The sequence below is a fragment of the Heteronotia binoei genome, chromosome 16 (genome assembly GCF_032191835.1).
Source record: "Heteronotia binoei isolate CCM8104 ecotype False Entrance Well chromosome 16, APGP_CSIRO_Hbin_v1, whole genome shotgun sequence".
NCBI lineage: Eukaryota > Metazoa > Chordata > Lepidosauria > Squamata > Gekkonidae > Heteronotia > Heteronotia binoei.
In genome coordinates, this window is record NC_083238.1 from 27,515,609 (window position 1) to 27,528,823 (window position 13,215).

The 13,215-nt window shown below is 42.1% G+C and overlaps 1 protein-coding gene across 6 annotated transcripts in view; it reads right to left on the reverse strand.

Annotated features, from left to right (window-relative positions):
* Nucleotides 1-13,215, reverse strand: part of LOC132585169 (sodium channel protein type 1 subunit alpha) — a 148,922-nt gene that overhangs the window by 34,183 nt on the left and 101,524 nt on the right. For 2 of the 6 annotated variants that reach the window (XM_060256958.1, XM_060256956.1), the window contains exons 11-15: nt 11,895-12,184; nt 10,514-10,861; nt 8,733-8,865; nt 3,709-3,947; nt 1,427-1,600 (exon numbers count right to left, since the gene is read on the reverse strand). In XM_060256958.1, the coding sequence (XP_060112941.1) occupies nt 1,427-1,600; nt 3,709-3,947; nt 8,733-8,865; nt 10,514-10,861; nt 11,895-12,184 (1,184 nt within the window). Of the gene's footprint in view, nt 1-1,426; nt 1,601-3,708; nt 3,948-8,732; nt 8,866-9,028; nt 10,862-11,894; nt 12,185-13,215 lie in introns of those variants that run through there. The other 4 variants (XM_060256953.1, XM_060256952.1, XM_060256955.1 and 1 more) reach the window with 3 other exon arrangements.

The following is a 13,215-nucleotide window of genomic DNA, read 5'->3' on the forward strand; positions in this document are numbered from 1 at the left end:
GGTGACACGGATCTGTTGCCAAGCCCTGAAGTGTCTGAGACTATAGTACATGGCCCATCTCCTCCTATATGCACTTGCCCATCCATTGAGATCTTCCCCAAGGACCCTATTTGCAGTACATGAGAAGGTTTTTTTGGAAAATCTCTCTGCTGTTGAAGTTGCACCATTCTCTTGTCACAATAGCACACACGCAGAAAAAACCCACAATCAGACTTTTCCCCCTCACAATGTACTACATATCCCAGCAGGCATTGGGTGAGGGAAGGAGATGCATTCTGAAAAATGGGCATGTCATTGCTAGAGGTAAAGGGAGGCATTATGCACTGTGAGGAAACTTCTCATTCAAGAAAGTTTGAACTTGGCCCGAGGCAAATGAAAGGAGTGCAGCAACAGCACTTTGAGTAGATCCGGGGCAACCAGGAACTGGCAGCTGATTGGAGCAAAATAGATGTAGAAGGAGGAGGAAAACATGACAGGAAATGGGGGCCTGAAAACTGGATGAGATGTGGAAGGGATTTTACAATGCGAAGGAAAACAGCAGTGAAAGAGAGGCAAAGCACAGATGTAGAAATGGCCTTAGTTTTGTTCAGCCTGGAGTGATAGTGAGATTTCTTGCATCTTCCATGATTTAACGGATACTGTACATATTCTGTGTATTATGAACAAGTTGCTATTAGCGTAGTAAGATTATTTTGCTTTTTTATTCGACATTTTTAATTGTGAGCTTCCTTTGGACAGTTATATAGCTGGAAAAGCAGGATATAAATACATTATATAAAATTTAAAAACTGACAAATTAAATCACTACAAAGTTTGTAGTCCTATGTACTAGGCTTATGATTTCCTAGGTAGGGGCAGGGGAATTCCCACTCTCACTTCATTGTCCAAGTTCACTTCAGCAAGCAGTGAGGGGAAGTAATGGTCCTAAGTCAGCAGGGGCCGCATTTGCGGGCCAAAGGGCAGGAAGCAAACTTGAAAGGCTGGCTGGCCAGCTCTGTACCGAATGTATGGGGTAGGGGAGGTGTGGCCCCACAGCAGCCCAGCTGGACAGTCATGGATAGTTGGGGCCATGGGGTCAGGGTTTTGGGCAGTTTGGGCATTGGGATGGATCCTTTTTGAGGGGGAGGCTGTGCCTGTGTGCCTGCACCCCCTATTTGGGGATTTCCTTAAGGGGTCTTGGGGTGGAGCTATTTAGTTGTATGCATGTGGGGTGGGGGTTCCTGCAATTTTGTCAGATTTCACACTCAAGATGCAACCCCTGTACTGCATTCCACGCTGTTCCAAATGGTACACCAACTCTTAAGAACAATTTTTTTAGGTAGGTCTGGTATTTAAGAAAATGGGAGAAGGTGAGACATTTCCTTTCTATGAGTGGATCTCCAGATCTTAAAATCCAGCCCATTATTTTTGACTTTGATATATTTACCAGTCTGAAAGACCGAAGAACTGACAGCCCTTCCACGTCTGCAAGGCCAAGTTCAACCAAACTAAGGGTTACAATAAACCCATCAAAAATGTTCCAGCCTTCTTGGAAGTAATAATAGGGGTCCATGGCTACTAGTTTGAGAACCATTTCTCCTGTGAAGATTCCAGTGAACACCTGAATGCAAAATATGATATTTAGCGAGTTTAAAATTCCAGTTGACAGATTTATGCAAGATTTCATGTTTAAGATATCCATAGCTATAAGAAACTCTAAACAAACAAAATAACCTTTGTATTACAGGAAATTCTTATTAGAATTTTGAAAGCATACCGTTGAGATTGAAAGCCAAAGATTCTCCATTTTCTTTCAATCTACAAAATGCCCTTTGCTCCTTAAGTTGCTCCTTAAAATTTACTAGAATATGGTCACATATTATGATGCACAAGCAGATACTATGCCCCTTATTATGCATAACATTTCAATTAACACATCACCATCCCCTTCAGAGTTGTATGAATCAAAATTTGTGGCAATATGGTCTCCTTTAGAATATTTGCCAAAGAACGATATCATTCAAAATAACTATTTATATAAGCAAATGTTAAATTTTTTATTAACCCTAATTTTCGAATAGCCACTTATTTCATGACAATATTTAGTCAAACTGTGTCTGAAAGTTTGTGAATTAGTTAAGTAATTTTACTATAAGTTTGCTAGTAGTGTTATAAACTGCAAATCTGAGTTTAGTATAAAAAATAACAGTTAAAAATTAAAAGAAATTTAAAAAAGAAAAGCAGATCCTATGCCCCGCTGGGCTGACATTCAAGAATGTGGTATCTTTCATTCTTCTAATTTTTTTTCAGATATGATTTTGCTCCTTTAAAAATCATATTACATTATATGCTGCTTTTGAAGTTTCTTACATTTCAATATCTTTTTAGAATACTGTATGTTCTTGTAATCCCAATTTTTCAATGTGCTGCCATGCTGAACTGTTTCATTTTCTTATTCTCACAGTTTTTCTTAATTTTGCTTTTATTGGTTTAAATGCAAACAAATTTCTGGCTGCAATGTTTTTGTTTCCCATCCAGTCTGCATGACATTATTCCAGACAATACTCTTTACCAATAAAAGCCTACCTCCCAAATTTCCTCTATACAGGAGAAAAGCCTTCCATTTTATGGGCAAATGAAGTCACAGCATCTCTGGGCTTTTCTGCATACTCATTTTACTCGCTGGTAAGTTCCTGTTTCTTCAAGTTTATTTTCCTGTTCTGCATGTATTTTGCTCTCTCTAGTGGTCGATTTGAAATCAAATGGCTTTAGTTTCAGCTTATCTCCCTGAAGTTAAAGTTGTTTGACATGAAATTGACCACTTGAGGCAGCAAACTATGTGCAGAACAGAGGGGGAAACCCTGATGAAACCAGAACTTAACAGCGAGTTAAAGGAGAATGTGGGACAGTCCTCATCCAAGGCATTCACTGTGGCCAAATTCAAGAGATCAGAAAAATGGGCTCCAGTTTCATCAGCACAAACACATATGAGAAATAAAATTTGTTTTTATGGATTGACTGAATGCTTGTCATGTTAGTTTCCCATTTCTATCTCTCTCCCTGACTCAGTCTCTCTCCCCCCAACACACACACACTAGCCACAAATATCAATAATGAAAAATCATTTACTTTTATAATTGATTGCTTCCTGATTACTTTGGTGATTGATTGAATGCTTCTTGTCTATGCTATCTCTTGAGGGTTCAAATTTCCCGAAATTTCATGGTAAGCTTTCTAGATGCTATAGCATCCAATATGTTTTAAAATAAAGCTCATTAATTTAATTGCCTATAAAACTGTGAGGCTGTTCTCCCATGTCTTTCGGATTTGGCAGGAATGATTCATCAGTCATGGGGCAGAATTCCTGAGAATTTCATCATAAAACAGATGTTAAATATAGAATGCAACCAGAAATGGGCTTCCTAGTGAAACAAACTTGAATGGAATAAGTTTGCTTCAAAAAGAATGAAAATAAGTGGGACTTTTTCATTCATCTAAAAATGAATGCACATCCCTCCACTGAACAGGATCAAAGTAAATTTATCTTTTGACAAAAGAAAACAACAGTATAAGAGGAGAAAATACCAGCTCCGGTCTGTATTAATATAACTGTCTGATAGTTCACCCACACCAGTTTCTTTTGTAATGGGGGAAAAAACCCCTATAGAACTGTGATTCAAGCATACCTTCAAAACACACAAAGGGCCAAATATCCATAAAGAGACTCACCAGGTTTCCAACCGACAGCACGTTATTAAAATGTTCAGTCATTGGGTAATGCTCCATTGCCATAAACAGTGTATTTAAAACAATGCAAATCGTGATAGCGAGATCAACAAATGGATCCATCACAACTATGTTAACGTAATGCTTTAGTTTCAACCAACACGGACAGCAGTCCCAGATCAAGAAAATGTTTGCAAATTTGTACCACCAAGGAGGGCATTTCTGTCGTGATTCTTCAAGTTCTGCCAAAAAAGGGGAGGAAAGGGGTGGGGGAAACCAAAATGGGTCATGCTGACCATTCCAAACTTGACAAATGCCACCTCAAACACAGCTAAGAAAAGACAAAACAAAAGGAATTAAACTGTTCCTGCTTCCTGAAAGAGGCTTTGGTCCGACCCCTCTTGAAAAAAAGTACAGCAGACCCGGCCGAATTGGCAAATTACCGACCGGTCTCTAATTTACCGTTTTTAGGTAAAATAATAGAGAGGGCAGTGGTGTCGCAGTTGCAGAGCTTTCTGGATGACGCTTCCATCCTAGACCCTTGCCAGTCCGGCTTTCGCCCGGGCTATGGGACGGAGACAGTACTGGTCGCCCTGGTAGATGATCTCCAACGGCATCTGGATCGGGGCGGTGTGGCGGTGCTGATGTTGTTAGACCTGTCGGCCGCGTTCGACACGGTCGACCATCGGCTACTGACCCGCCGCCTCGCCGATATAGGCGTGAGGGGGTCTGCCTTACAATGGCTCTCCTCCTTCCTCGAGGATCGGGGACAAAGGGTGGCAATTGGTGGCGAGCGTTCCCGGAGGCGCACACTGGATTGTGGAGTGCCTCAGGGGGCAGTTCTCTCACCAATGTTATTCAATATCTATATGCCCCCCTTGCCCAGATTGCCAGGAGATACGGACTTGGGTGCCATCAATATGCAGATGACACCCAACTCTATCTGCTGATGGACGGCCGGCCTGACTGCGTCCCTGAGAATTTAGACCGGGCCTTGCAGGATATGGCAATGTGGTTGAGGAGGAGCAGGCTGAAGTTGAATCCAGCGAAGACAGAAGTCCTTTGTCTGGGTCGGGGCGCCCGGGAAGGGGAAATACCTCTTCCGGTCTTCGACGGGGCGCCGCTGAAAGCGGCGCACCGGGTTAGGAGTCTGGGAGTTCTACTGGAGCCTTCATTATCAATGGAGGCCCAGATTGCAGCCACTGCCAAGTCAGCCTTTTTCCACCTGAGGCGGGCAAGGCAGTTGGCTCCCTTCCTAGAGCGCCAAGATCTGGCAACGGTACTTCACGCAACGGTCACCTCGAGACTGGATTACTGTAATGCCCTCTACATGGGGCTGCCTCTGTACCGAACCCGGAAACTGCAGGTGGTGCAGAACGCAGCAGCCAGGCTACTGTTGGGGCTCCCTAAATGGGAGCACATACAGCCTGGACTGCGCGAGCTGCACTGGCTACCAGTTATATACCGGGTTCGTTACAAAGTGCTGGTCATTACCTTTAAAGCCCTATATGGTCAAGGACCTGTCTACCTTAGGGACCGTCTCTCCCCATATGAGCCCCAGAGAGCACTGAGGTCAGCTGGAAAAAACTTGTTGACCACCCCCGGACCAAGAGAGGTGAAGCTGCAATGCACCCGAAATCGGGCCTTCTCCTATGTAGCCCCGAACTTATGGAACCAACTTCCAGAGGAAATGCGGGCCCTGCGGGACCTTGAACAATTCCGCAGGGCCTGCAAGACTTTCCTCTACCGACTGGCTTTCGCTGACGAGGAAAGTAATTGCTAATGAGACCGCCATCATAATAAAGTACAAATAGCAATAGCATTAACACTTTTATTAAATTAATTAATTTTAAACCTATTAGAATTTTTAATGTTGAATGTAACTCTGTCTTTGTATAATGGAATGTTACTGTTAGCCGCCCTGAGCCTGCCCCGGCGGGGAGGGCGGGATATAAATAAAATTATCTAATCTAATTATCTAATCTAATCTAATCTAGTCCTGAATCCAGAAATACAGAAATGAAAGAAACAAATCGGAAGGCATCAGAAAATATTTCTAGGAGTATGAAAAACATTGCAATGAGTTTATTAGATCGTCAAGCACGGAATTAACCTCTTTGAAAGATGAGACAGAGTGCAACACTTTCCTGTAAGATCTGATGTGCAATGTTCCCTCTAAGCGGCAGAGTCTTGTGAGCAAAAATTCTATTTTGTGAGCTACTGCATAAATTAGTGTGCTCTGGGGTCATCCTTCCTGAGCTAAGGCAATAATGTGTGAGCTGGAGGCTAATAATCTGTGAGCTAGCTCATGCTAACTCAGCTTAGAGGGAACACTGCTCATGTGCTGTGTGGAGGCTCATGTAGAAGAAGCACTCTTTAGTCAATGCTAGACCCTGCCCATTTAGTGCTTTAAAGGCAACGCTCCAAAAACCTTAAATTGCAATGTTGTCAAATCTTGTTATTCTATGCTTCACAAGTATAGCTCACAGAATGGGGAGGGACGGTGGCTCAGTGGTAGAGCATCTGCTTGGGAAGCAGAAGGTCCCAGGTTCAATCCCCGGCATCTCCAAAAAAGGGTCCAGGCAAATAGGTGTGAAAAGCCTCAGCTTGAGACCCTGGAGAGCCGCTGCCAGTCTGAGAAGACAATACTGACTTTGATGGACCAAAGGTCTGATTCAGTATAAGGCAGCTTCATATGTTCATATGTTCAATGCTTTTATATAATATATTCACACAAACAAACAAAAAAAGGTGAACTGGTAGGGTTGTCAGCTCTGGGTTAGGGAAAACCTGGAAATTTGGGGAGTGGAGCCTGGGCTGGGTTTGGGGAGGGGAGGGACCTCGGTAGGATATAAAGCCATATAGTCTACCCTCCGAAGCAGCCATTTTCTCCAGGGGAACATATCTCTGTAATCTGGAGACCCATTGTAATAAGAGGAGATCTCAAAGTGCCATGTGGAAGTTGACAACCCTATGAACTGGGAAGGCCACCACTCCATCTGTTGAAATTTTTGCATGCATACTGTACACAGTTGTGCTTGATTATCTTTTGAAAATGGCTACCTTAATTATCAATGTGGAGATAAGGATTCACATGCAGCTGGAAGGCATATCATCGGTCAATCCTTGATGTGATCTGTTTTCTCCATTTTTTTTTTTTTGTTTAATGTGGGCAATTCCATTTGTCATGAACTCTTAGCAGCACAAATAGCTGTTCTTTCGATCGAATAAAACTAGTAAGAGCAGCCTAGCAACTTGGTAATCATTTTGTAACTCAGACAACTCACAGCCTTCCACAATTATGTTCTTCCTGCTGAAGCCAGCAGATTTGAGTCAATCGATCTGACCAGAGCTTTGCCCTCAAATACTGATGGCATGGGAAAGATAGCTATTGTTTTGTTTTTTTGATTCTATAGAAATATCCTGCAGCACAGATCTATTTTAAAACATGGAGCATATTTTCAAATTATCAAATTGTTCTACAGTTTTCTGCTTCACAGTGTCAGACAAGTCAAGGGATTCTAAAGAAAACTTTACCCATGAGACAAGAATCCATAGTTTTTTGCTGCTGTTTCTTCTTTTTTGCTCCCAATTTAATCAGAAAGTGAAAATTCTTGTATTTTCTAATTTATATAAAATTTGCTTTCAGCTTGTTTTCTAAACTCCTGCATATCTTTTGTGGGTTATTTGTTAAGTTGATCCTAATCACCATATTCATGTTTGTTAGGGAGGGACAGTAGCTCGAGGGGGGTGGGGGGGGGAGGAAGCATGCATTCCATAATCCCAGGTTCAAAAGCACCCCTTCCCTTGGTGTCTCCTGTTAGAAAGATCTCAGTCTTTAGGAAAGACCTTTCTTTGCCTGAGACCATGGAGAACTGCTGTCTGTCAGAGTATACCAGGGTTCCCAACCGCTGCTTCCTCTGGTACCTCTGAAGATTTTCAGAAAGTGGGTCATTGCAAGGCAGGGCTTATTACTGGCTGCCCTCATTCAAATGAAATACAGTAGCAGATGCAACAACTGGAGTACAGTTAAGCACCCAGGCTTTCCTTAGCCAGTGTGCCATTCCATTCACGCTTCATGACCGACTATTGCCATAAGCTTCTTTTGCAAAGCAGAGAGGGATAGGGTTGACAGATCCCAGGCAGGAGTGGGGGGGCCCCTGACCTTGCAGGCTCCTGCCTGCTGCCAGCCAGCAGGTCAGTGGAGAAAGCCCTGCCCCCAACAGCCATGACCCTGTGTGACGTCCCTGATGTGATGACATCACACAGAAGTGATGTCATCATGCCGGGGACATTGCATGGTGATGCTCTGGGTTTGGGGTAAAACTTTATGGTTTGAGCCAAATTTTACCATAGAGTCTGCCCAAAAGCTAGAGCATCACTACATGACTTCCCTGGCATGATGCGTGAAATCATCATGTCAGCCCCCCCACACTCCTGGAAAGCTCCCTACCACCCCCTGCTGGTGCAAGGTAGGGATCTGTCAAACCTAGAGAGGGAGCTTCTAGTCTTAGAGTCCAGGGAGCCAAGCTGTTGCATGAGGGGAGGGAAGTGTTCAGGAGTAGAAGTACAGGTGACCAGACTCTGAATATGGCAGCTTTATGTATTCAAGGTAGTTTTCATGCAATTGTTTTGCAAATTAATGAGGGAGGTATTGTGTTTGCCTCTCCCTCCTGCAGCAGCCATTTTGGGATGGCACCATGTCATCTCAAAATTTCAAAAGTGCCCTGGAGTAGTCAGTGGTAAGCTAGGCAGACCAACTATTTGACTCAGTGTAAAGCAGCTTTCTATAGATAATACACAGTGCAATCTTAAAGAGAGTTACGCTATTACGAATCCATTAAATGACTTGAAAGGGTTTAACTCTGTTTAAGATTGCATTGTTAATGCATGTTAAGTAGATCATACCCATCAGTATTTAAGAAGGCTTAGAGTCAGTTACTCCTGGTATTCCATAGAGCTTCCTCATTATACAATATTTTTAACATATGCATTTATTATTTTTAAAGTAACCCCTCTCTATATACCTTCCATGGTGTTTGTGATTATGCTAGCTATACTCATTGCTCTTTCCCTTAGAGTAGGGTCTTCCAAAAAATCCATAGAAACATGAAAAGAACTCGATCTTCTCTTTTTCATTTCAGTCTCCGTGGTCGTGGCCTGCAGAAAAGAGAGTGAAACATAAGATCACCCTACAGATATAAGTGGAATATAGTTAACGTAATATGAAGAATGTCTAAACTGGAAGGTGTACATGCTTCATGCTTTTGAATTATGCTTTGTTACTCATGCCAGATTTTAGTTACTTTATTGTATTATTAACCTGGTATTTTAAAAGTATTTGTAGGAAACATGCTGTCTTCGTATCTGTAACTTTCTCATTTTCATACTTCCCTGGTGACTGTCAGGGAACATTCCACCACTGTGTCAATTTTTTTTTTTTAAATTGCCCTGTTTACTCTTCTTAGCCTTGCAAAATTCCATTTGCCCATACTTTTCAACCTGTACATCTGATTTCAATGGGATTTATTTCGAAGTAAGTGTCTGCAGGGCTAAGCCTTGGAAAGCATGCCAAACTTCACCAAACGTAGATTTCCCCCACAATGCACTTCATCTGAGATGTATGTTCAGCTCCGTGACACAATTTTAGTCTTCTGTTTGAAGTTGATGGAAAAAGAAATGAATTGAAACTGAATTGAAATAGTCAGTAGTGATTCCCCCCCCCCTCCCCAGTCATTTCTTTGTGAGCTTTTCCCACAGATAGAATTGTAGCCTAAATTCCAGGTTATAAACAATGGGTTGGATCCAACCTGGTTTTCCGCTGCTAGAAACATATGGAGAAAGTACCCTTTGACCACCGAAAAAGCTATCCTGAGAATCATAGACAAAATCCCTGCGAGATGGAGGCTGTAATAAGGAGGGGAATTGGGTGAGGCTGAGCAAAAAAGCTGGTGGGATCCAACCCAGTATCTTGAACCATGAGCAAATAATGATGGCATGTCTCTTGCTCATCTTCTGTGTTTAAAATGGGATGGCAAGCTTTTTCATTCAAATTTAATGCAAGAAAAGAAAAGAAAAGAAGTCTAACATTGTCATGCTTCTCCAAAAAAGGCATATAGGAAGGTTCTGTTTTTCAATACAGGTACAGAAAGAGAGTGTATGTGTCTTTGACAGCATATATGTGCACATGTATTTGACACTGATAATGTGTGTGAATTGATGTGGTTATCTCAAATGTGTTCAGTTTGTCAGCCAAAGATGGAGTATCAGGTTGAAAGATGCATGAAAATGCTAAATACATACAAAGTGAAATTTGGAGTGATTTTACCAGTGTTTGGGGAACCAGAACTTCTAGCCACATTTGTTCATTGTAGAGTGATGTCCACGAGACAGAATGTAATCAAATTTATGAACAACCAAAGCAGTGTTGGAATCTGTATGGTACCCCTCCCGCTCTTAGTATTGGAATGAGATTAAATTTCATTGGACCTGGCCAGACAGAATTAATTAATAGCCAGATATTATAAAAAAACTAAGGGTTTTTTTTGGAATATAAAAAACACACAAAGCAATACATTTTTGCACATTCTCTAGGTATATATAATTTTTTTTTCCCCCAAATGTTAGAAATTGACTTTGTTAGTAATAGAAAAAAGATATTACAAGATGCAGGAGCATTCACAGCTTGACCAACCAAGGGATTCCATTCTGTAGACACACTGGCTGGTGCAATAAGAAAAGGCCACCATGCCTGAACTATTTAAAACTTCCTTACATTGTCATCAGTAGCTGGTTTATCTATTATCACCTCTGGCAGAAGCTGTCCAACAGGCGATGTAGGAACAGATGGTCCACCAACCAAGGAAACCACCCCATTGCAATCCACAGTGCTGTGCATCTTCCCATTCACTGGAAACACTGCCAGCATCCTGGATGACCTACTGGCCTGACTAATGTTACTGTTGCGCCGTTCACCATGTCTGCGCGGCACAAAAAGGGAATCTCTTCTGCTATCATTATCTTCAAATGTGCTGTGTTCATCATCAGCAAAGTCATTCTCTGATCCTATATCCTTTGCTCTACCTCTGAAGCTGAAAAGGCTCGTTCTGCTGTTGCGCCTTGGGGAAAACAGGGAGCCGCGCATGCTCAACAAAGACTGCAGGAAAATTGAAAAGAAGACAAAAAGAGAGAGAAGAGATATTAACAACAAAAACAGAGCATTGGGGATAGCAGACTGTAGAGTCTTAGGCTGACTTTTTTTCCCCCAGATTTAGTTCTTTCTGTTTCCTATGCTGCATTTAATAATAAAAAAAATCCATAATCCGATATATGAGCAGAGGTCAAACAGAATATATGAGCAGATATATGAACAGAATAACAATAATGCAACTCATTCGCTAGGCTTGCCAACCCCCTATTGGAGGCAGATCCTCTTCCCCTGGGCCCCGTTTCTCACCCTCAATCAGCTGGCCGGTGTGGAGGGAGGGGGGGTGGGTTACCAGAAGCAGGATGGAGGCTCAGGCTATATTGCCTGCAACATGTCTGATTTGCCTTGTGAAACTGCATTAAGTCCCGCAGGGCATGGATGTTATTCAGCAGAGAGTTCCATCAGGTTGAGGCCAGGGCCAAAAACGGCCTGGCCCTGGTGGAGGACAACTGGATGTCTCTAAAGCTACAGACCTCCAGCAGCATCTTAACCACCAAGCACAACGCTCTTCGTGGGGATATATATTGGCAAGTATACTAGAAGTTCCTGTAGAACTAATGTTTTTCAACTCTCTCTGGAAATTTGTGATGTGCTTCTTCCTCATAACAAAATGAATCCTCTAGAATTCTCCTCTCCGCTGCAATTTGGGGACAGCAGATTGATTCTTGAAGTGCTAGGTAAAAGCAATTAACGAGCCATGCTTCTATAAGAGGTCAGTGCCTATCTCATATAGTCAGGGGTGGAATTCTAGCAGGAGCTCCTTTGAATATTAGGCCACGCACCCCTTTTGTAGCCAATCCTCCAGGAGCTTACAAGACTCTTTTTTTGAAAGCTCTTGGAGGATTGGCTACATCAGGGGTGTGTGGCCTAATATGCAAAAGAACTCCTGCTAGAATTCCACCCCTGAATAAAGTCATAGTCCAGTGCCTGTAACATGAAAGCACAAGTCAAGTTTCTACTTTACAAGTACATAACAGTGTACCTGGTGGGGAGAAGAGTGTTTCCGTTCGAGCGTTAGCCTATTCCCTTCAATAGAGAATCGGCAACCTTTTCTCCTGATGCTATCTTCTGATTCAGAGCCATGAAACTCATCTTCATCCTTTTCTTCTCCTCCAGATTGTTCTTTCTGTTTTCTTTTCTTCCTTCTGTTTCTCCTTTCTTTGGCACTCTTTGAGCTCAACTTAGATGCTTCAGAGGAACTTTCAGAAAGCCCCTCTACACCGCCCCCTGCACTGGGATCTCTTGACTCTGCTGATGCTGTTGCAGCTGCTGCTGCTGCCTGCCAGACAGCATGGATAGTTTTACTGCACAAATCTTATACAATCAACAGCGTTCTCAACTAAAATACAAGAAAGTCCCTAAGTCCTTAGATAATGCAATTAAAAAAAAAATACAGGTTCTTTCCTCATACAAACTTTCTATGCTGTTTTCTGTCTACTTACAAGAAGCTGGTGGTGATGGAAAGTACTGTTACCACAGCTGACTTATGTCAACCACATAGAATTTTCAAGGCTAGAGATGTTCTGAGGTGATTTTGCCATTGCCAGCCTCTGTGTTGCGACTGGGTTTTCTTGTTGGGTCTCTCATCCAAGTACTAACCTGGGGTGATGTTGCTTAGCTTCTGAGATATGATGGCATCAGGCTAAGCTGGGCTACCCAGATCAGGGCTAGTTAAGTGGAAATCTTAAATTATCTAAATTTAAGGGGGAGTGGGTACTTCTATTTCTATATCTTTTACCACTTTTTGTAGGCTTTTGACTTGGACAATCAGGATTCATTAAGGGTTTTATAGTTTTTGTGTAGTTGAACATCTTAGATCAAGAACATTTTAAAATCCCACCTCTGAGTGATACATACCACGAACTCATATTTATACATACCGCCTCTTCCACATGGTATTAGTTGCAACGTATCTCTTAACTATTTCAAACTTTGTAAAGGTATGATATAATTTTGATAACTGCAGTTTGCTTAATTATTCATTTATTAATTTTTCATAATAAAGTATGTGTTGGGTTTTGTTTTTTTAAAGAAAATTTTAAAATGCCAGCAGCAATTTCCATCAACAGCAGCAATTTCCATCAAAATAGGGCTTTCTTGCATCCTCTGTCTCACCGCAGCCCAAAATGTTCCCTCGAATACTGCTTCTGTGGGTCAAGCAATCCCCACCCACCCCAACAGCAGGTGAAGTCAGTCAGAGGATGAACTGGCAAAAAATCCTACCATAGAAGGATGAATTGGCAAAAAATCACCTATTAGTGGAAATCTTCTGCCAAATCCAATGAAATATATTTCTCATTGTT